This window comes from Amphibalanus amphitrite, unplaced genomic scaffold (genome assembly GCF_019059575.1).
Source record: "Amphibalanus amphitrite isolate SeventyFive unplaced genomic scaffold, NRLGWU_Aamphi_draft 000388F_arrow, whole genome shotgun sequence".
In the NCBI taxonomy this organism is placed as follows: domain Eukaryota; kingdom Metazoa; phylum Arthropoda; class Thecostraca; order Balanomorpha; family Balanidae; genus Amphibalanus; species Amphibalanus amphitrite.
The window spans coordinates 143,407-167,541 of record NW_024881882.1 but is presented as its reverse complement, the minus strand read 5'-3'; the positions used below and the strand labels follow the sequence as shown (position 1 = coordinate 167,541).

At 49.8% G+C, this 24,135-nt stretch overlaps 1 protein-coding gene across 6 annotated transcripts in view; it reads left to right on the top strand.

Annotated features, from left to right (window-relative positions):
* Positions 1-23,790, top strand: part of LOC122390252 (glutamate synthase [NADH]-like) — a 111,026-nt gene extending 87,236 nt beyond the window's left edge. For 4 of the 6 annotated variants that reach the window (XM_043382984.1, XM_043382987.1, XM_043382988.1 and 1 more), the window contains 8 exons: positions 336-454; positions 701-979; positions 1,619-1,861; positions 2,560-2,682; positions 4,809-4,967; positions 5,330-5,486; positions 5,925-6,661; positions 23,719-23,790. In XM_043382984.1, coding sequence (XP_043238919.1) covers positions 336-454; positions 701-979; positions 1,619-1,861; positions 2,560-2,682; positions 4,809-4,967; positions 5,330-5,486; positions 5,925-6,112 — 1,268 coding nt within the window. In that variant the 3' untranslated portion in view covers positions 6,113-6,661; positions 23,719-23,790. Of the gene's footprint in view, positions 1-335; positions 455-700; positions 980-1,618; positions 1,862-2,559; positions 2,683-4,808; positions 4,968-5,329; positions 5,487-5,924; positions 7,184-19,751; positions 20,332-22,864; positions 23,361-23,716 lie in introns of those variants that run through there. The other 2 variants (XM_043382986.1, XM_043382985.1) reach the window with 2 other exon arrangements.
* The last annotated feature ends 345 nt before the right edge of the window (positions 23,791-24,135 follow it).

Sequence of the window (24,135 nt, the reverse complement as noted above, 5' to 3'; positions counted from 1 at the left end):
GAGGAAAGATTGACTATGTTTGCCTTGTCAGCTCTTACCATCGCCACTCCTTTTTATCTAAAATGCTATATATGCTATTCTGTGTATGCATGGCAATCGTCCCGTCGCTTACAAAAGACAGTCTAATTTGGGCTCGTTACAGATTGCCTTGTTCTTATTTTTTTGCGTTAAGTACTAACAAATGTAATTGACGCACTTCATGCAAATGCCGCCTTATTCGCTATCTATTATTTTTGCGTATGGCTTTGACAAGGCGCAGTCCCACAAGCTAGTCGCCTGTACCGTTCCCCCTCTTCCGCTCCACTACCTTTCGCTGACTCGTCTCTCTTGGACAGAGTTCACCGGCCGGGTGTGCCCGGCGCCGTGTGAGGGCGCCTGTGTGCTGGGCATCATCAACCCGCCGGTTACCATAAAAAACATCGAGTGCGCCATCATCGACCACGGATTCGAAATGGTGGGTCATTGGGCGGTCCTTATGTCAGTATGGTAGGTCTTGGTCCTGAGGTCCAGAGTTCATCAGGGAGCATTTAAGACTCCTTCTTCCGAAGTAAGGACTTTGCTGTGCGAGGAATGACATCAAAAGATAAATGTAAGTGCAGTGCAGGAACATTATTAGGTACTTATTTTCATTAGAGACCGTGGTAGATTTACCATTCTCCCCCTCCACTGACGGTCGTGCCTTACCTTTTTTCTCCACCAGGGCTGGGTGCACCCGGAGCCGCCGCTCAGGCGCACCGGTAAGAAGGTCGCTATCGTGGGAGGCGGTCCTGCCGGCATGGCGGCCGCCGCCCAGCTCAACAAGGCCGGCCACACAGCTGTCGTGCTGGAGAGAAATGACCGCATCGGCGGTCTGCTCCAGTACGGCATCCCGACCATGAAGCTGGACAAGGGGGTGGTGGCGCGCCGTGTCAAGCTGCTCGAGGACGAGGGCGTTATGTTCGTCACCAACTGCAATGTCGGTGTTGACGTCAAGCCCAAGGTGAGACCGGCTCGGCACGTGGAGTCGTCGCGACTGGCGGCCATTACTCTATCAATGTGCTCCATGAGTGTGGCCTTAAACTCCGTCTCACTTTCAACAAAACAGCTGGATGTGTGAGACGTCATATTCCATCCCCTCATAAGATTGACAATGTTTACCTGTCCCGCAAATACTGTCAGATGAAGTACAGCCCTTTGCAAACTGCGTGGTAGGTATTCTTTTTTCGACAAAACCGAGAATAGCGCGAATACCATGCTATCGGTCACTCGGAAATCGTAACAGCAAGACGCGCGAGACTCAGCACCTTAGATTGGCATTATCATCGTATCCATTTTCCATCCAGTTTGGCAGCAAAACACAAAAGTTTATTTTTGCCCCCAAAACAAACTTTTGCATTTTGTTGCCACATAAGGCGTATAATTTGTTTAATGATGGACCCAGTCGAAGGAGTGGAGCAACGCGCATCTATTCGTAGTGAGTTCTGACGAATAATAACACATCCTTTTACTTATTCTTGGTTTTGTCGAAAAAAGAATACCTACCACGCAGTCTGCTGAGGGCTGTACGTCCTGTGCTGCCCTGTCTCTCTCCAGTCTTCACATTGGATGAGTATGAAACCACACCGGCGTCCCTTTGCAGGAGCTGCTGAGCGAGTATGACGCCGTGGTCCTGTGCACGGGTGCCTCTTGGCCTCGTGACCTGCCGATCCCCGGCCGGAAGCTGGAGGGCATCCACTTCGCCATGGAGTTCCTGGAGACGTGGCAGAAGAAGCAGATGGGTAACGACATCGACGAGACACGCCTCTCGGCCAAGGACCGTGACGTCATCGTCATCGGCGGCGGAGACACGGGCAACGACTGCATCGGCACCTCCCTGCGGCACGTACGTAACGGGGAATCCAAACTAATGGTGACCATCGCTGCTTTAGGAATATGACCTCGGAATATGTGGAGATGGACAAGCGTTTTAAGTTGGACGTTTTGTATGATTATTGAGTCGCATTTAGTGCATTCTGCTGCAAGGGATAGCTAAAAGTGGGTCCATTCTTCTTTTGTCATGCGCACACGCTAGCTTGCCAGGCAATCTTATCAGGCTCAGGCTCAGCTGGGAAGCTGACCCTGATGACATGACTTGAGCTGGTTCGGTTAATATATTCCTGCCCGGGGCCGGGATGATTCAATAAATGTCACCGAGGTTTTTTAGCGAAAACTCCGAGGGCCGTTAGGCCCGAGGTGCTTTTCGCTAAAAAAGTGAGGTGACATTTATTGAATTCCCGGCCTTAGGGCTGGAAGGTCTTTCCCATACCTGCCAAAAAGCTCACAACTATAATTGATAGTGACGTCAGCAGCCGTGTGGTTCAACGCGTTTAACCACACCCCTTGAACCACACGGCTGGCAATATTAAGGCACTGCATTAAACTTTGAAAAGTGTGGTACAGTGCACGTGCCATTAAAATGCCTGGATGTCTCGATTTAATCATGCAATGTAGCAGGTATGGGAAAATCATCTGCAATGGTTTTATATGGAGTCGATTGTCAACTCGCCGAATGTCTGACCTATATGCGTGCGTTTTCGGCAGGGCGCCCGCTCGGTGACGGCATTTGAGATCCTGCCGCGGCCGCCGGACTCGCGCGCCAGCGACAACCCCTGGCCGGAGTGGCCCAAGGTGTTCCGCGTCGACTACGGACACGAGGAGGTCAAGGTCAGTTAGCTGATGCCGCTTGAAGGTAGCGATATCTGAAGTTTGAATTTGAAGCTATCGATACATTTCGGTTATTAACTGCTGCTACGTAAATGCTCTAACATGATTTGCACTATGAAGTCGGTAAATCATCTTAACCCGCGAGTTGCTGGGGGGGGGGGCGTTAAACGCCCCCACTTTTTTCGCCGGCCCATAGCTCAAAAATGGCGCGCCGCAGGCGCGCCAAATTTTGGGTACCTATAGGGAATTGATTGAAGTTTATTGTGACAAAGTTTCAAAAAAATTGGTAGGAAAATTTTTTGAGATATCGAGGTTTTAGTGACGTCATGATTTCTGAGTTTTCGACCAAAAACGGCATATGTTCAAAAAATCATATAAAATCACAGAATAGACATACAGACATGCCGTAAACGCCATTAGAATGCCAATACCATGAACAATCAAATGGCTATCTTCGATTATTGATTATCGTTCCGCATTTTCCAAAATCTTGAACTGAATCTTGACAATTTCTCGTGACTACTTCACGACCATGATACATGAATTTCCTAAATTGAACTTTTTGAGCCAAACACGTACACATATGATAAAATGAATGTCACCATCGTGTTCTACGCCCCAAATTACCCATAAAACATGTGTCATAGGCTGCGAATAACAGTTTTGATTTTCGGGGATATGTGCCTACCCGGTTGACCTGACCTTGACCCTGACCTATGCTTGACTGACCCCTACATGAAACTGACACTCTTGTAGGCCTTATATGATGGATTGTGCACCGTTTTGACAGAGTTTCTGACGAGAGGCGCCCATTGCGAAGTCCTGAAGTCCATGCTACTGAAAGCCCGATTTCAGGTGTTTGACCTGACCTTGACCCGACCTGTGACCTCAAAATTCAACTTTAACCCGGCAGTTGCTGGGGTATTTCGCCACCCACCGTTTGCTGGGGGGGGGGGGGGCGTTAAACGCCCCCAGCCGATAACTCGAGAACCAATAGGCGCAGCGAAACGCACGAGGCGGCAAACGAAAGAGCGCGACGAGACGCTTCAGATGAGTACTTTAAAGTTAAATTTTGAGGTCACAGGTCGGGTCAAGGTCAGGTCAAACACCTGAAATCGGGCTTTCAGTAGCATGGACTTCGGGACTTTGCAATGGGCGCCTCTCGCTATAAACTCTGTCAAAACGGTGCACAATCCATCTTATAAGGCCTACAGGAGTGTCAGCTCCATGTAGGGGTCAGTCAAGCATAGGTCAGGGTCAAGGTCAGGTCAACTGGGTAGGCACATATCCCCGAAAATCAAAACTGATATTCGCAGCCTGTGACACATATTTTATAGGTAATTTGGGGCGTAGAACACGATGGTAACATTCATTTTATCATATGTGTACGTGTTTGGCTCAAAAAGTTCAATTTAAGAAATTTATGTATCATGGTCGTGAAGTAGTCACGAAAAATTGCCAAGATTCAGTTCAAGACTATGGTAAATGCGGAACGATAATCAATAATCGAAGATAGCCATTTGATTGATCATGGTATTGGCAGTCGAATGGCGTTTACAGCATGTCTGTATGTCTATTCTGTGATTTTATATGATTTTTTTAACATATGCCGTTTTTGGTCGAAAACTCAGAAATCATGACGTCACTAAAACCTCGATATCTCAAAAATTTTCCGACCGATTTTTTTGAAACTATGTCACAATAAACTTCAATCAATTCCCTACAGGTACCCAAAATTTGGCGCGCCTGCGGCGCGCCGTTTTTATGCTATGGCCCGGCGAAAAAAGTGGGGGCGTTTAACGCCCCCCCCCCCCAGCAACTCGCGGGTTAAAGTACTCATCGGAAGCGTCTCGTCGCGTTCTTTCGTTTGCCGCCTCGTGCGTTTCGCTGCGCCTATTGGTTCTCGAGTTATCGGCTGGGGCGTTTAACGCCCCCCCCCCCCCCCCCAGCAAACGGTGGGTGGCGAAATACCCCAGCAACTGCCGGGTTAATCTCGTTCAAAAATTACGAGAGAACCACTTCATTCGCTCTCTATCAATCTTGTGTAGCTGTAAGTGCGTTCTCCGCTCACCCAGACTGTATACTCTACTAATGGCCCCTGACGCCCTTCCCTCTCTGTCTTACAGCACAAGTTCGGCGCCGACCCGCGCCACTATTCGATCATGTCCAAGGAGTTTCTGTCGGACGACTCGGACCGCGTCTCGGGCGTACGCACCGTTCGCGTTGAGTGGGTGAAGGACGAGGAGGGACGCTGGCAGCTCAAGGAGCAGCCCGATACCGAACAGGTCGGTACTGTACTAACGACTTAACTTAAGCTTCATGCATACATAAACTTGACTTCTAGTCTTCTTTGGGCTTACTAGAATGTATTCTCTCCTTTTTTGCTATATTTGATTTTGTCCTGCCACTTATGGATTTTTACTTTTCAATTTACAAATACGAATCTCTGAATGTTCTGCCTTGAAAACTCTCTGTAAAGGTATAGTAGGTACGTAATCCTCTTGTGTGGCTTGTGTCTGGCATTTCAAGTTCATAGTTACCTATTGTAAAGTGTGCATTTGATCATATGAGCGTCCCCTTGTTTTCCCTTAACACATGACATACCCTAACACATGAATTACGAGTATATCTATCGTCTGTCACTCAGGTGTTCAAGGCGGACCTGGTGATCCTGGCCATGGGTTTCCTGGGCCCGGAGGCCGACCTCATCAAGCAGATGGAGCTCGAGCAGGACCCCCGCTCCAATGTCAAGACTCCGCCGGGAAAATACAATACCAGCTTGCCGGGCGTGTTCGCCGCGGGAGGTAAGGCAATCGGGAGAGCCCCAGCGCGTCAGGATATTTACGTGGACTGTGACACGCGTCTTAGTACTGTCCCCCATTTGTAAGAACTTGAAACCACTGCATTGCCAGATAAAGTGACTGTCGAAATAAGATTGCCTTAGCGGCGTTTTTTTCTTATAAATGTGTTTTCTTTTACTTTTTTTTTTCGTTCCTGCCAGCGTGTAATGCAGCCTGCCCTTCCACGTACAGCTCCCTTTGACCTGTTATTGCAGTCATTTCCCATTGAGGCCAGCCTGTTAAATCATTACATAACTGCCTTTTCTAACTATTTCCGAACCCCTCTGTCCGAATAGACATTCCCGTAACCGAGTGTCCCCTCCCTGTCTGACTGGGTGTGCCTCCGGCTCTCGGACTTCAAGTCCCTCCCGTCTTACATTCGTTTGCCCTGTCTCGTTGCAGACTGTCGCCGCGGCCAGTCGCTGATCGTGTGGGCCATCTCCGAGGGTCGCCAGGTGGCTCGGCAGGTGGACGAGTTCCTCTCCGACGGACTCACCATGCTTCCCAGCGAGGGAGGTATCATCCGCATCCCTGCCATGGGCGAAAAGAAGGCCTGGGACCCGCTGGAAGACTACGAGATACCCGTGTAGGCTACTAGCAGTCAGCGCCGCCGCTTCCGAGCCACTCTCGTCACTCGTTGCCCGAAGCCGCCGCCGGCTAGACTAGTGCTAATAGTGGCGTGCTCAGTAGCACCGGAGGGCCAGCCGGCCCAGCTCGACATCCTGACCCCCGTCGTGTGTGCGGTTGATCGTCGCTTCTTGTTTGGCTTACGGTGCTACGAGGAGATATGGCTGGCGGTTGGGCTAGATGCGCTGGCGTGAGACGGTGCCCCTGTCGTGTAGAATGGGTAAAGCGAAGTGGCCCCGTGTGCGTTCGCGGCAAGAGCTTTGGGTGCAGTGGCCGGACGTCCGTCGGAAGACAGGGCGCGGTTTTTTGTTAGTTGATCTGTGTGCAGCCTGAAGAATGGATTAGTGAGGCTGTCGGAAGAAGAGTAAACACGTGCGCATGTGTCTCCCTGGAGGGCTGAGACGTTGAGTGAGATTCTGAAGCACGTTTGCTGTGAGAGCTTTGTGAAGTGTGCGGTCGAACGGCGTGGCCCTCGACCCGTTCGAGCAGTGTGTGTGTGTGTGTGTGTGTGAGTGCGTTTGTAAGACCAGCGTAGTGGTGCCCTTTGTCCGATACACCTACGCGAAGTGGTGCCCGTTTGCATAGTGGTGCCCGAAAATCGGGCACCACTATGCTGAGCATCACAACGCCTTCCTTATGTCGTGATATAACGTCTGTATAAATATCAGATGGGCCCCTTTTTACTGGATTTTGCCATAAAGAGTGTGACTCAAGGTCACGTGACTTCCCTCGCGTTCACACAAATCCGCCGGGCATTTCAGCTTTCTGCTGTGCCATATTGATGACGTATGAAAGAGATGGTACTTTGTGATGATGGAATGGGTAGGTATTTTGCATGTACAATTGCAAATATTTTGATGTTTTCGGTTTTGGGTGGCAGGTAGATTAAATAATAACAAATTCATACCTAGCGTTTTTAAATAGGTAGTAAATAGGCACCTTGAAATGACAACACGCCCATCCAGAAGTACTGGTGTCCAGCTCTATCAACTACCAGTCCGCCATTCGCGCGCTGGGCGACTTCGATTTCGACGGTAAGATCTAGGCAATTGTCTATCAATAAAAATGCTAATTTGTATTGTTTTGAGTGTTAAATGTGCAGATGCCTTGTACTTAAAACCATTTATGTCTATCTAATGACTCAAAATGACGTTATCCCCGCGGTTTCTTTTGTTGCCCGCGTCGCTTTGGTCTCGGCAGTTGCTAAATATAAAATGCCTGAAAATGCCTACCTATCGGCTTGAATGTTTTACTGATCATAATAGAGGTAACATCGAAAATATTTATTTGAATATTTATCTGGATGATATGAATATTACAAGAAAATAGTAAAACAAGAACTTAATATAAATACAATTGTCTTTTTACTCGTAAGAATGACTATTCTTCAAAAATGAGCCAAATGGCTGTTCCATTTTTTGTGATTTGTTAAATCCTGGCGCAATTCATGGATTTTCTTTTGTAGTAGGTATCGTATCCAGATTTAGTGCCTGTTAACGTTTGAATCCAGCCTCAGGATTACATTTGTAAATTACCTAATATCTAGGTGAAATGCTTGGTGTTTGATATTGCACAAACGTTAGTCGCAAAGCAGGCATCACACTCCTTTTTGCAACCGAGGAGAGGCGCTATACCCAGAGCTTTCTTATCAAACCTAACCAAACCAAAAATAACTAAACCTAACCTAACCTTATCTACAACCTACAACCTAAAATCTACCACCTACAACCATAGGCGCGGGAGCCGGGGGGGCAGTGGGGGCAGCTTGCCCCCCAACTCTGGGGCCGTGGGGGCGGTGCCCCCACAGCTTTGAGACGGAATACCACACTTTTTTGCAAATGTTTTCTTTTTTTTTTGTTGAAAAAGCCGAGGGTTGAAAAATAAGTGGCCTAAAACCGGTGAGAAAACTAGATTTGGGGGTACCCTAGGTTGATCTCTATTATGGTGTGCCCCCCCAGTCGGAAAGTAGTTCCCGCGCCCCTGCCTACAACCTGAAACCCACAACCTACATCCTAACCTACAGCACCTCCCCTTGGTTGCAAAAAAAAAAAAACAAGCATGATGCCTGCTATACCTACTACCAGTGGTGGATCCAGGGAGGGGGGGGGGGGCAAAATGGGCATTTTCCCCTCCCAAACGGCATAATTTTAACATTACGCCTATGGACGAGGCACGGAAAGAATCAATAAATTGTTATGGTTTGCCCCCCCCCCCAAAAAAAAAACTGAGCTGGATCCACCACTGTATACTACTACCGCACAAACTTGCTTTTTTGGTCTTGGGCCAAAAGTAAGTTCTTGACCCATCAGTAGGTAAGTCACTTGGGCTTAGCGACAAGGACAAAAATGAACTTTGCTTTTGAGCATGGAAAAAGGTCACTTGGATTTTGGGGTCAAAAGCAGCCAGCCTTTGAACTTTGCGACAAGCTTTTATGGACTTGGGCAAATGTTGCCTTTCAACTTAGCAACAAGTCACTTTTGGGGTTAGTGTCAAAATTTGCTTTTGGGCATAACGGAAAGGTCGCTTTTGGATTTTAGGTATTGAAGCAGCTTTTGGCTTAGCGGCAAATAATTTTTTGACTTTATTTAGCAAATGTCATTTTTGAGTTCGCGAGAAGTTACATTTGGGTTTAGGGTCAAAAGTCGCTTTTGGATTTTAGGGGCTAAGGCAGATTTTTGACTTAGCGACAAATAATTTCTTTACTTTGGATAAATTTCGCTGTTGAGCTTAGCGACTACTCGCTTTTGGGTTTTGAGTCAAATTTGCTCTTGGGCATAGCAGAAAAATAGCTGATGGGTTTTAGGGGCTGAAGCAGCTTTTCAGCTTAGCAAAAAAAAATTGACTTTGTGGAAATGCCGCTTTTTGGCATAGCGACAAGTTACTTTTGAGTTTAGGATCAAAATTTGCTTTTGGACATAGAGGAAAAATAGCTTTGGATTTTAGTGACTAAAGCAGCTTGTGGGCTTAGCGACAAATAATTTTTGAACTCGGGACAAATTTCTCTTTTGACCTTACCTTAGTGAGAAGTCGCTTTTGGGGTTGGTGACAAGATTTGCTTTTACACACAATGAGTCTTTTGGGTTTGGGGGGGCAAAAACCCAACTTTTGGCTTTGAACGGGGTCTTTGTACATGGAAGATAATGTTCAGTGAAATGAATACCTATCTATGGTTTTTGTGTGAATAATGTAGGTCAGTTTATACCAAAATATAAAATCTCCACCAAAATAATCCAAAATCAGAAAATAAAGTACCTTGTTTATCACCCAAGTTTAACTGCGAGTCTGTGTTGCCAAGCCAAGTGCCATTGTATAGGTACCTACCTGTTTACAAGGGCAGTTCCTAACTTGATTTTTTTTTTTTACTGATTCTGAATTGCATAGAACATATATCTTATCTTTTTTCTCCATCTTCAGAAGGTAATATTCTCAGTGCTAAGGCACCCATTGCCTATAGCATTTGTGTTGTGTGTAAATAACAGGTAATTATTGTGAAATAAATCTTGCAGACTGACTGTGTAGAACTTCAGTGGACTGGAACCAATCAGGACTCTGCTTTACCAAATTATTACAATTGCAAGTTGCAACTGATTCTGCTTCAGACCCCTAAAGTACATTCTTTTCTGGGCGCTGGTGTCTGATGCCAGAGGCTGGCCAATATCTACCTTTTTATGATATTGGCAAAAACTAACTGGCGTCCATTATGGGAAGGGGGGGGGGGACCACTTGGGACAAGGACGATTTTCATGCTCAAAAAGATGTTGAGTGGAGGGATGTGCATTCCGCAGTTTGCAGGCCACTTGCCGCAGTGGGCGTTAGCTGGTGCTTGTTCGGCCGGCTCGGCGCACCGGTAATCGTGGCAGCGCCTGGGCCAGCGGCTTGACACGGCCATCTTTGGTGACAACCAGCATCACGTGTTGTACTACCTGCGCGGCCGCTGCAGCGTGCTCGACGCGAACGCACTCTCGCTCCGGCCGCAACTGGTGGGTGCCGAGCCTCTGAACCCGTGGGCGGACGGTGAGGCGCTCCAATATCGGCAGGTTGGCCACCGGGCCGAGCGCAGTAGCGTCGCCGACAGCTGCAGCTGCCAGACGCGCTGCAACTTGCAGCCGCGTTCTCTGGACGACTTGAGCTGCGTGCAGGCTAACCTGTGTGGAGTGTGGTGGTCTTGTTATGGTGGCCGCTGCGGTCCCGTACCGCCACGGTTATCGCTGGCTGTGGGCCGCTGTGTCAGCAGCCGCGCGACCCGTGCCGACTGGGCGCGCCCTGCGGACCGCAGGAAGGGCACCTACAGGCGCAGCGCCGCCACCCGGCCCAGCTACAGCTGCCACTGCGAGCTGCGGCCCGGTTACACGGCCGCCGACCCGCGCTGCGTCCTGGACGACGCCTGTCTGGCCCAAGCACCCTGTCTGCACGGCGACTCGTGCACGCCCGGCTGGGCCGATAACACAGCGTTGCAGAGTTCGTTTTGGCTCGGTTTCGAGCTCGGCTTCTCGTTTGGTAATCGGGTCTACCGTCTAGATACTCGTGGTTGTCGGCTATAGCTATATTCGTTCGATGCCGGGGAGAGAACTTCGGTCGGGTCGTCTCCCCAGCGACACTCTGGTGACAACTGAAACGGGCAGTGGCGGCGGAACACCTTCAATTAAGGGGGGGGGGGGGGCACTGTCGACTTTTGGTCCCATTCTTTCCATGCAACGCCCATAGGGCTAATGTTAAAATGTCAAAATCAAAGGGGGCACTGTGCCCCGGTGCCCTCCCCGTTCCGCCGCCTATGCAAACGGGGTCGGAAGTATGCACCACGGTCAGGGCCACACATGGGCTGGGCCCCACATGGACTGGACTGCCGCGCCCTGCAGACGGAAACGGACGGAGAGAATTAAACAACACCGACGTTAAAATACCATCAGACAGCGAATAAGAGGGAGAAACAGGTGATAATCAAGAAGGTCACAGTAATGCCGGCATTTTGAAGAACATAGGAAAATCACGACAGGCTTGTACGGAACACACAGCTTTACGTGAACGACAGTCTGGTCGGGTGCACGGTTGAGGTGCCTCACGATTAGAGGTGGCAAAATGTGGACCCGAGGACCCGGTCCAAAGAACCAGTCTGGACTGGACCCATATGGGTCCAGACCGGTTCCTGGAAATTTTCTGACGGGTCCAACCGGGTCCTACCATAACTATACATCTTGCGCACTACACATTATTGCAAAATATGAAGTGAATGTTTCTTTGCACACAGTAGCTCATGAGTATTCCCAGTGGGAAATAGGCTGTTTTACATGATGCAACTAATGATACCTACAAGCAGTTTTTATTAATTGACTTTTGGGGAACGGGTCCAACTGGTTCCGATTCCAACTAAGACCGGGTCCGACTGGTTCCAGAAATGTCCAGCCGGGTCTGGTTCGAGTCTGGTTCCCAAAATTTTCATCTTTTGCCACCTCTACTCACGATCCCTGTGGCTGCGTTCAGGAGCCGGATGTGGAGCCGGATATGAACCTGCGACGTCGGAAGCGGCTGCTTGCGCGACCCCAGCTCAGCCCCGAAAGTACTATCTGGGCTTGGGTGCCAGTGGGAAAATGTAAAATTCTGCTGCCAAACGGACCATGCGAGTGGAAAGTTCAGGCCTGTGAAATTATACTGAATAGAAAATTCATATATTTTTTAAAGTAAATGCGCTAAACGTATTTATATATATCATTATTATTATGGGATAAACAATGGGAACTATTTTTAATTATATTTTCTTCTGAATGGCTACACGTGTTTCGACAAAAAATGCATTTTTCAAGCCTTAATATCCAAATGACAAAAATTAAAACATTGGCCCAAATACACATCATGCAAGTGAATAAAGTGACATAACAGACAGTAAATTCGTTCGAAGAAACATGTCGCATTCTATGTCGCACCCCTGTTCGCCAGATCCCTTACGAGTAGCTGAGCCGTGTACCTACTACCTACTGAGTTTCACTTTACCAACATTGCCATTGAAAGTTAAAAACGGAGAAATGAATACTGCCTCTAAAGCCTGTCTATGTTTCTTTTGCAACCCTTTACACAAAATTGAAGTTCCATTCCTGTCTGGAAGGTGACCTGCCTCGTCGACATGGGGTACAGTATGTAACGTACCCAAGGGGGGCCACGGGGGCCATGCCCCCCCCCCTGAGCGCCGAAGGCGCGAGGGGGCCCCTGCGGTCCAGGGATAACTCTGGTGAACCTGCACGCCGAAGGCGTGCTGGATCCCCGTGCCTTAATTCCAATACTAGACAGAACGTCTTTTACTCGAAAGAAAAAAATATCAAAGAGGGATTCCGTCACAGTGACGAGCCCACAGCACCCCATCCTAACTGAGGGCCACTGGTTACCTGAGGGGTCCCCTGGTCACCTCAGGGGCCCTTGGGCCATCTGAGGGGCCCTGGTCACCTCAGGGGCCCCTTGGTCACTTGAGGGGCCCCTGGTTACCTTACTGGTCACCTGAGAGGCCCCCTGGTCAACTGATTGACTCCTAACCACCTGAGGCCCCCTTGGTCACCTGAGGAGCCCCCTGGTCATCTGAGGGGTCCCTGACCACCTGAGGGGCCTCCTTGTCACCTGAGGGGCCCCTGGTCACTTGAGGGACCTCTGGTCACCTGAGGGGCCCCCTAATTACATCACTGGGTCACCTGAGGGGCTCCCTGGTCATCTGAGCGGCCCTTGATCATCTGAGGGACCTTTTGGTCACCTGAGAGGCCCCCTGGTTACCTGATGAGCCCCTGATCTCCTGAGGGGCCCCCTAGTTACCTCACTGGTCACCTGAGAACCCCCTGGTCATCTGAGCGGATCCTGACCATCTGAGGGCCCCCTGGTCACCTGAGGGCCCCCTGTTCATCTGAGGGCCTCTGTCCACCTGAAGAGCCTCTTGGTCGCATTAGGGCCCCCTGGTCACATATATGGTGCCCCTGGCTGGCTATCTGAGGGGCCCTTGTCACCTGAGGGGCCCCTGGTTACCTGATGGGCCTCTTGGTCAGCTGAGGGACCTCCTGGTCACCTGAGGGGCCACCTGGCCACATAGGGCCCCTGAATATGAGGGGCTCCTGGCTATCTGAGGGGTACCTGGTTATTTGACGGGCCCCTGATTATATGATGATTCCTACTTACTTGAGGGGCCTCTGATCACCTGGTTGGCCACTGGGCAGTGGTCTGAAGTAACCCTGGTCGGTCACCTGATGGACCGTGTTTAACCGGGAAGTGTCTGGTTATCTGCAAGGCCCCTGCAGCCATATGAAGGCCCTTAGTTACCCGAGGTGCCCCTGATGTAACTGGCCCCTGTTGATAAGAGGGTTCCCTGGTCACTTAGTGGGATCTGGTCAATTGAAAGTCCCCTAGTCACCTGAGACGCCCCTGATTAAGGGGGTCCCTGATCACTTGGATTCAGTGGCATAGCCAGGGGGCTAGTGGCCATGTGCCCGTTATCGGGTTTAGGTTCCATCGGGCCCGAGGGGCCCTATGGTGCCAATTGGCGGCAGAGGGTCCACGCTGACCATCCTTCAGTTGAAAAGGACGCGGCAGGGCTTGAGAGAGCAACTCGTGGGCTCTAATGTAGCCACACTTATCTCCAGAAGGGCCCCACACTCGCTTCTGAGGAACCTTTGCCGGCCTCCGATGGCCTAGCTGGCCAATGAGGGATCAGTAAGAGCCCCACATCCGTATGTTATGGCCTCACGACCCACACCAGTGCTTCTGAGTGCCCTCATAACGGCGCCTGCGAAGGCCCTCACCGCCACCTCTAAAGGTCGCCGTCCATTGGTTAGGAGCGTATTTTGCGCATAATCATCCATGCCTAGTGCGCACTGAAAACTTGAAGTAGTTTAAGTCGTCAGGAGAAGTAAAGTAATCTTGAGTCGTCAGCGCATGATTCGACGCCCAACAGCCGGCAAATAATCAGCTGAATCGCGCTTTCGGCGCTGAACGGCATTCGGCGCGCAGCTCATAGACCCCAACGTTAAATTCAGCGCATATTCAAGCAGTGGACGGCGGCCTTTAGCGCCCCACACCAGTGCCTCTTGAAGACCCGCATTTGCGGTTCTAAGAGCCCCCACACCGGCGCCTTTGAGAGCCCTCCGGTAGCGCATCTGACGGCATTTACCAGCGACTCTGGCCGGATTCTGAGTGTCCCTTGTCGGCCTATGAAGAGCCACCAGTAACTTTCAGCCCAGGTCCCCACAGGCACAGTACCACACATGCCTATGATGGCCCCCACCAGTGTCTCTAAGCCCTAAGGCCCCCACAACGGCGCCTGTGAGGACCCCACACCATTGCATCTGATGGTCTTTCACTGGCACCTCTGAGCGCCCCAGACCAGTGCGAGGGACCTACACCGGCGACTCTGAGGCGTTCGCTCGCTACGCTCGCTCATAAAATTATGTGCATATTATGCATACCTTTCAGGCAAAATGACGTTTTCGACTTCCAATTTTCCACATTTTCTTAGGACTAAGACCGTTACAGATGGGCCCGTCTGCAAGGGACAACTGGGCCCACTGTACCCAGCCCCCCATGAAAGGTTCTGGGCACGCCCCCTGCCATAGGCGGCGGAACGGGGGGCACCGTGCCACCCCTTGATTATGGCATTTTAACGTTAGCCCTGTGGGCGTTGCATGGAAAGAATGGAACCAAAAGTCGGCAGTGCCCCCCCCCCCCCTTAATTGAAGGTGTTCCGCCGCCACTGCCCCTGTCTGAGTTGGCAGGGGTCCCCCGGATGACCAGTGGGCCCTTTGAGAGCAGGTGGCCCCTTCTGGGCAAAATCATGGGTATGTGCCTGATGCTGTACAAATGCATTAGACAATCTATGATGCCTAAGATCGCTCTTGTGCCATCTATGCCTCTAAATGTTTCACCTATGAAACTTTTATCGCATGCACCACACGGAATTTGTAAATCACACTGCCCTAGCTCTCGGTGGCTTTCTTCTTTCTTGACTGAACTAGGTTCTTGGTCGGCAGACCGGCTGGAGATGAAATATTGAATGATCATTTCACAAATCTTCCTATAACTTCAGCTTCCTTTGATGCCGGTACCGAGAGGTAGTTCTTTTTGCCGTTTCTTCTTTCTCTTGCCCTTCTTCGAATTTTTATCACTTTCTTCTCTAAACTATATAGGAGGCCTGGTGGTACTTGAGCTTAATAAATACTTTCTTGTTCTATAAACTGTTAAGAGCAAATACGAAAGGCCCGTAGATAGAAGCCCAATTACCACTTCTGTTTTCGTTCGGCTTCTGTGGGCTGAGTGAATTAGGTCATTTTTTGTTGGTCGGCTTTCTGTGAACTGAGAACGCCGCCTTTTTACTACGGTTCCAGATACGCGTGTCCAAAAATGCTAGCGTACCGTTATCTTCCTCTTCGCAGGTAAATTGTATCTTTGGGTGAACGTTGTTGATCTGGCCAAGCAAAGACATCAAATCCTTGTCGTTGTTTGTGATGATCAAGATGTCGTCGACATACCGGAACCAGGTAGTATCGGTTCCGGCTATGCGTAGAAAGTGATCTGCTTCTAATATTTCCTAAATATGCAGGCGAGTACCGGGTTCAAAGGTGACCCCATCGCCAGTCCGTCAATCTGCTTGAATTCAGCGCCTTCGAACTCTAGGGCGCCGAACTCCACACAGAGACGTACTAGCCGAATGGAATCAGCTTTGGGCACTGGCAGAATGATGTCTGGGTTCTGGTCCAGTGCCCTTGAGTCGCCCCAGCTATAGGCACGTTGGTAAACAACGCCTTGACATCAAAACTTGCGAGCTTCTTGTCTTTGAGATCTTTGCGGTTTAGAATAGAAGGCGATCAAAATTCGAAGAAGGGCAGGAGAAAGCAGGCACGTACCCAGGATTTCGCCCAGGAGGGGGCCACCTGCTTTCGAAGGGGCCCCCCACAGTGTATAGGGCCCCCAGGTTCCCCGGGGGCCCCCGGGAGTCATGAAGAACCTTTCGATGGTGGGGGGGGGGGGGCATAGTGGGTCCGGTCTCTCCTGCAGACGTAGGTGAGAAAACGCCACGTGTGTGGGAAAACGCAATTCAGTTCTTTACAACCTAATGCAGCATTTGGTTGTGATTTCTCGCGTTCAACTTCATCAAAGTCAATTAAAACGGTCTCTGTAACGGTCTAAGCCTTGAGAAAATGTGGAAAATTGGAAAGTAAAAATATTTTTGCTTGAGGAGTGTGCATGAAACGCACGGCATTTTATGAGCGAGCGCCTCAATTACTGAACATCCTCCAATTCCGGATATGTAGGTATATAATATAATAGTGGGGAATAAATGTCTCGTTATCGGAATTCCACTATCTGGCAACTAGCCCTATGTAAACGCGGCTATTATATGTTTCACTAGGAATCGAGCGCAATTGTAGGTACTTTTAGCCAGACAATAAATGTTTGGGTAATTCTGGGACACTCTGTAATTAATTGGAGGAATAGGACTTAGGAGGAAATGCGAATGCAAATCGACCCACATCCCTGTGTTAGCCAATGACGCCTTTGGGGCCAAGGTTGGGGGGTATTCAGTTTAGCCTTTTTGTTTTTCTGTGATATCTCCGGCACCGTGAAAGATATTGGCTCCTTCAGATGAGTGCCTACTCCAGTCACTACTTATATCCAGTAGCCAGTAGCCACTCAGATGATTTGGGATCAATCAGGTGATAAGCGTACTTTCAGACGACCAGGGGCCCCCAGTCGACCAGGGGTTCCCAGGCGACCAGGTCTTCCAGATGACTAGGGGCCCCACTGCTCCAGGCGACCAAGGGCCAATGCGATCAGGTCCCCAAAGCGATCAGGGGCCCCCAGGCGACCAGGGGGCCCCCATGCGACCAGGGGGCCCCCATGCGACCAGGGGGCCCCCATGGGACCAGGGGGCCCCATGCGACCAGGCCCCCGGCTACCAGGGGCCCCCAGGCGACCAGGGGCCCTCTAGGTGACCAGCGGCCCTCAGGCGATCAGGGGCCCCCAGGCGACCAGGGGATCCCAGGCTACCAGGGGCCCAAGGCGACCAGGGTCCCCCAGGCGACTAGGGGCGACCGGGGGCCCCAGGCTACCAGGGGCCCCCTGGGCGACTAGGTACCCCCAGGCGATCAGGGGCCTCAATATCATGCAACCAGAGGCCCCCATGCGACTAGGGCCCCCTAGGCGACTAGGGGCCACAGACTATCAGGGGCCCATACGACCAGGCCCCGGGCTATCAGGGCCCCCTAGGCAACTAGGGGCCCCCAGTCGATCAGGGGCCTCATGCGACCAGAGGCCCCCATGCGACCAGGGCCCCCTAGGCGACTAGGGGCCACAGGCTATCAGGGGCCCCCATGAGACCATGCCCCCGGCTACCAGAGGCCCCCTAGGCGACCAGGGGCCCAGGAAACTGTGGGCCCTTGGATGACTGCAGGGGCCCCTCGGGTACCCAGGACACATAAATGAAACTTTAATATCAATTTTTCTTCCGAGTAAAAGACGTTTTATCCAGTGTTTAGAAAAATATCCTGGGTCCTGAGGGGCCCCCTGAGCGCCTTCGGCGCTCAGGGGGGGGGGGCCTTGGCCCCCGTGCCCCCCCCCCCTTGGGTACGTCACTGGGAGAAAGAAACGACAAAAATAACTACCTCTTGATACTGGCGTCAAAGGAAGCTGAAGTTATAGGAAGATTTGTGGAAGGATCATTCAATATTTCATCTGCAGTCGGTCTGACAGTCAAGAACCTCGTTCAGTCAAGAAAGAAGAAAGCCACCGAGAACCAGGGCAGTGTGATTTACAAAATTCCGTGTGGTGCATGCGATAAAAGTTACATAGGTGAAACATTTAGAGGCAAAGATACGCGGACAAAAGAGCACAAGAGCGATCTTAGGCATCATAGACTGTCTAATGCATTTGTATTTTGTACAACATGTCGACGTGGCAGGTCACCTTCCAGACTGGAACGGAGCTTCAATTTTGTGTAAAGAGTTCCAAAAGAAACATAGACAGGATTTAGAGGCAGCATTCATTTCTACACTTTCAACTTTGAACGGCAGTGTTAGTAAAGTGAAACTCAGTAGGTACGCGGCTCAGCTACTTGAAAGGGATCTGGCGTACAGGGGTGCGACATACAGGGTCTTTCATAATGAATGTTACTTTTGAATATTTAGTTAGGAGGTCTTAATTTATCACTTTCGCGTGAATTTTATATGCGTATTGTTGCAAATTGATTAGGGTTTTGTCCCAAAAATAAAAAATTCACGCCAATTTTTCTTCACGGAAAAGCAGAGTATGTCGACACCACTAAAACGCATTACGGATTACGGTCGACGGACAAGTCTTCATCCATTGGCTCTCCCCTGCGTCAACACTGAACGGGGTGGCTTACCTCAGGCTGCTCAAGGAATGCTTCTGCCTCAGGTCAGGAACAAGGTTCAAAGAGACGGCCTGTGGTTCCAGCAGGATGGTGCCACAGTGCGCACCACGGCAGCTGTTGCGCCAGTGGCTGATCGAAAATTTCGAAGAGCGCGTTATCAGCCACCTCACCGAGCGACCATGGCCACCGCGGAGTCCTGACCTCTCCCCGCTGGACTACTGGTTTTGGGGAGTCGCATTGGCAGATCTTAGACAAAACCCTCCTGCAGCCATCCACTGCGAACCACAATGGAGAGGTTTGCTGGAAGCCCGGACCCAGACGTTGTGAGGCGCGGGGTGCGACACCTTCGTCAGAGGGCCGAAACCTGTGCCTTAATTAAGGGCGATACAGTGGAAAATTCCTGAGGAGCATTAAAATGAAAGTTGTGTGTGCAAAAACGCTAATGTGTTTCTGTTCCATGTGATGGTACATATTACATGAGGAACATATATGTCCTGAGAAATAGCTCTTTCAAAAGTAACATTCATTATGAAAGACCCTGTAGAATGCGACATGTTTCTTCGAAGGAAGTTACTATCAGTTATGTCACTTTATTGACTTGCATGATGTGTATTTAGGTCAATGTTTTAAATAATGTCATTTGGATATTAAGGCTTGAAAAATATTTTTTGTCGAAACACGTGTAGCCATTCTAAAATAATATAATTAAAAATAGTTCCCATTGTTTATCCCATGACAATACTACTTGTCATCAGATCTTATTAATAGATACCATTCATGATTGGATTGAAAATAACGCAAGCAAAGGTCTTAGCACCAAAGCGAACTTATAATTTGACCACATGTGCTACCTGGAAGTAACATCACATGCACTTTTTGTGGGTGGCTTCTTGTGCGACTGCAAGCGACGGCGTCCTCGCACGGCTCGGCTAGCTGCGCCGTGCGAGGACGACCCACGCTGCCTCGTGTACGATGTGTGCTTGGCCGGGCCGCCGTGCGCCGCCGGAGCCCGGTGTCTCTCACTGGTGTCTTCCAACGATGCATCCCTCTCCCACAACTCACTTCACACAAACACATTTTGTGTCACTATTTTACCAAGTTTCACCTCCGTCCTGTTGCGGTGCCCTTCACTCAGCGACAGATTGTATTCTATCCCGTGAGGACGCCGTTCTGACTACGTACATCGCCTTTTTTCGGCTGCGAAGTCAACCCTCTGACCAATAATGATGATTTTGTTTGGCCTGTTCCAGCAGACAATCCCAGGTCGATGTCCGTACTCTCACGTCCGTCCGCGAGTTGTCGCGCGGTCCACCAGGGAGAGGTGGCAAGCAGACTGTCCAACTGGCTGGTACTGCATCGTTATAGGGGACCGCTGGTCCGAGCCGCTACCAGGGAGGAGGCTGTTGACACTCATCAGCTCTGGTCGGGCCACTGGGGATGATCGGAGCAGTATCTTCACCGGATTGAGAGGAGATCAATGTCCGAGTTCGCCTAATGTAACGACAATGAATGCCAAGCTGGCCGCTGCCTGGTCTGCGGTGAAGCAGTGGACACCTAAGCGCACGTGTTGCCGGAGTGTCCGTGCTTTTACGGCCCTCGGCTGTGTGCGCTATGGAACATCGTCGGCGCGGCCCTCGATGTCAAGCGCGACGACGTGGTGGTGACCTTAGCCGCCGGCTACGAGGCCCGCAAGAGGCTTGTATTGGCTACGGCGGTAGCTGTGGGGACACAGCAACAACGACATCAACAGCTGGCGGCGGAAGTGGCCCCGGAGCTACGCACCTGCGGACATAGCTACCGCTGATCCACATCTCAGCTGATGATGCTCAACAGGTGGGTACTGTGTGGGGGGGGGGGGGGAGGGGGGAGGGTACCGAAGGAAGCTAGGTCATGTTCGCCCAGATGTATATGTTGAAATGGCTCGGCTGATAGTTGGTGCATCTGTTGTGGGGCTAGTGGGGAAATCTCGAGCCTCGTATAGCAGTTGTGCGACAATTGTGTACCGTACCATGTACCGCCAGCGACGTTGGGTACTTACAGGGTGTCCCAAAAGTTTTTATACACCTATTTTTTTTCAAATTACTGGTCATTAAAGAAAATGCTTCACTTTTAACATGGGGTTTCGACTGGAATAGCAGTTCCATAGCTTGAGCTGAGAAAAGCACAAATCAGGAGCTTTTACGCCCCAACGATCACCCTAGGCAAAGAGATTCCATTTCTCGTCCTGAAAAAAGCCTTTATGAGGAAAGTGTGCCTCAATTGAAGAAATAGGTACCTTAGAATGCAGCCAGTTAAGCGTCAGCCAATCAGCCTGCTGCGTACAGCCAATGGGTTTGAACCAATTGGGTTGATGCAACCCCCTAGTGTTTTTCGCGAACAACATAAAAACGGCAGCGCGTTGCGCTGCTAAATTTTGCATGCCGTCTGAGGCAACCTTTTCGCACCTTCCCTGATAATTTCAGGTCTATCATTTTAGGTCAGGTCACCAGGTCACCGAAACCGGTACAATGCAGGGTAAAATTTGACTATATAAGCGGCAACGGTATCGCTAAGTTTATCGTTCATAGCGTAAGAACCGCAGGACTTAGCGCCACCAAATTTCAAACTCAACTTGGAGCAGCCATTTGACACGTGTCCTGGGAGTTTTGTGTTCCAGTGGCTTCAGGTCAGGTCACAAGGTCACAAAAACCGGTAGGTACATGGTCAAAATGGCACTGAAAATACGTTTTTTTGTCAATGAAATCTCGAGTTGTCCATCAATTTGATTCAAACTGGCAGGGTATGCACAGCTTACCGAGTTGTATAACGTACATCCAGGTTTGTGAAGTTCGGTTGACTTTAGGTCATCTAGAGGTCACGACAATTTTTTAAGAAAGTTTGTCCTAATAGCTCCAATTGTAAAAAATATGCTCCATTTTAGCGTTTTTGTATTGTAATCCCTCGGTTTAGCTCAATTGAGGATGAAATTGGTGTTTGTTTGCTAAAAAAAAAAAAAAACACCGGTCGGGTCGTCTGAGGTCAAATAAGGTCAAACTACGTTTTTGCTAATAATTTAGCACACAATGAGGCTAGAGCTTCAAAAAGGCGTTATTGTGTTCTTTGTAATCAGCCGAAACGAATGATATGCGACATGATGCAATGTGGTTAATTGCGTCATGTCGTTAATAAATTAATTTAGATTCTCTTCTAAATTAGAAAGTTTTAGACACTGGTAACCGCTTCTATTGCGCTCCGTAGTTTGAAGGGCGTTAATTATGGAAAAGTGTAAGCTACGGCAGAGCTTTATGAAACGAGGCCCAGAACAAAAAAGTTGTGAGTGCCAGCCCCCCTCTCCCAAATCAAGCAAAGTTGGGGTGCCCGGCCCCTGCTGGCTCCCCCGTTGGCGACGCCCGTGATGGTATAGCGTTATGTCAAATGTCTTGCGATTTAATAATTGATTCGGTTATAATTCTAGACAAGTTATCTATCACTTTTGAGTTTTAAATATGGGTGAATACGAGCTGTAAATCTGCAGGAAATGGGCGCCAGTTAGGAATCATTTTAGATGAAGTTGATCGTCTATGAAATAAGTGTGCGCCAACTAGTTTTTCAGTAATTCAGTAAGCGATTCTCGTGCTCTGTTCAAAATACAGTGAGGGTCGAACTAAAAAAAAACGAACTATAATATCAGTTCCCTTCTGTTTTGACTCCTGTGGTGACTGACTCTCCAGCATTCTCTGTTCGGCTGTCGAGTAACAACCTTTGCGTTGAAAGCTCGGTATTCGCCCCAGCCCCCTTCATGTATCCACTGTGGGGAGCAACTCGCAGTGGCCCATGTTCTGCTGACTGACGTGCCGCCGGCTCTCCCGGATGCGGTCACACCACCTCGGGCATCCTGTGCCCACAGTGACTCTCTTAAATTTTATCTCAGACAACTCGCGCTGGATCCATAACGATGGCTTATTTTCCTTTATCCGCGCAGCCAACTTCCCCGTTACTTTCATTTCCTAAGCATCAAACATAAATTAGTAAGTAACTTAAGACGCATTTAAAATCTCCGTTATGGGCGCAAAATGACCTTGCAGTCGGCGCGCCCCTAACCCCCAACAAACAAACAAATAAACAGCCCTCTCCTTCGTGTCAGGTCGGTATTTGACCTAACTACTTACACGTGTCATCTCGGTGTTCGACCTAGCCTCTCTTCTGTGTCAGCTTGTTCTTTCACCCAGCCCCCTCTCCTTGTCAGGTCGGTATTTGACCCAGCCCCCACCCCTTGTCAGCTCGATGTTCGACCCAGCCGCCTCCCTCGTGTCAAGTCGGTATTTGACCTAACTACTCCCCTGTGCCAGCCTGTATTATAACACAGCCCACCCCTGTGTGATACCAGACGGAGAGACTGAGGCGCTGGACAGCGAGTCTGTCTGTGGTTGTGCTGAAGACGGCGTCGGACGACCATCAGTTCCGGCTGGCGAATCTAGCCAGCTCCGAGCCCGTCCAGCTGCCCGACGAGTGCTTACCAAAACAGCCGCTCGCTGCTGCCGTGCGCCAAGATGGCCGTCCACCGCCACCGATGCCGCCACTCGCTCGCCAAGACGCCCGTCCATTGGTGCCACCGCCCCACGCCCACTTGCGCTCTGCCACCGTTGACTGCGGCTAGCCGAGATTCAGGTTCAAGGTTTAGGCATACCTACATTAATGTTAATTGCCTATATTCATCGAAGCGAAGGTGTGGTGACAAAGATGCCTATGGTGGTGAAATACGGTGTACGCAGCTCCTGGTGATGTTTTTATTGCCCTTAGCTTGCCATCCAATACCTATCATCATTTGATCATGTATGCTGACTTGAGTGGCTGATATTTGATAATATATAGCATGAAGTGTTGCAAAGTATTTTGATAAAAAATCGAGGTGCTGGGTGTGACCTTGGCTTCTACTTTTGATGAAATTCGTAGCTCTAATATGTATGTATATAAGTGTGTATTGTCATACCCAGCGAAGTGGGGACCGATGTATGACGTCATTAATACGTCATACAGCCCGGGCCCCACTAAGCTGCGTTTTTAACATCGTCCAATTTCACATTGATCCCGTTAAGAAGTATGCAATCTGAATCGGTAACCCAAGAGAAGCATGACCATGTAACCAAATTTATTCTAGCACAACAAATAAAAAATTAAAGTCGGACCCCACTCCGCTGTAAATCAACATGGGCACCACTATGCCGCACCTTACAAACATGTGTGAGTGGGTGTGGTGGAGCCAGTCAGTCAGTCGACTCTCGTTAGAAATAAATGGTTTCTCTGCCACCATTGGTCGCTGTGCCTGCGTGTAGAGGTTGTGTATACCCACAGATGTGTAGTCAGGATATCGTCGTTGCCAACAGTCTTCCAATATTCGAACAGCTCACGTATTCGTCGCAGGCATTAGTGGGTCCGACTCAGCTTTATGGGTACGCTGTAGGTATGGACAGCTGAGCTGTAGAGGATATGGTGCTGATGTAGCTGCGTATCGTGACCTCACAGTCAGCAAAATATATTCATGTGCGGCGAGGAAGTTTGAGCGAAAAGAGACACGCTTGAGGACAAGCGTTTAACGGCATTCGCTTGCTAGCTGTGCTGGAAAAATTGTGAAATTATATGTGAAATATCGAATTTTAA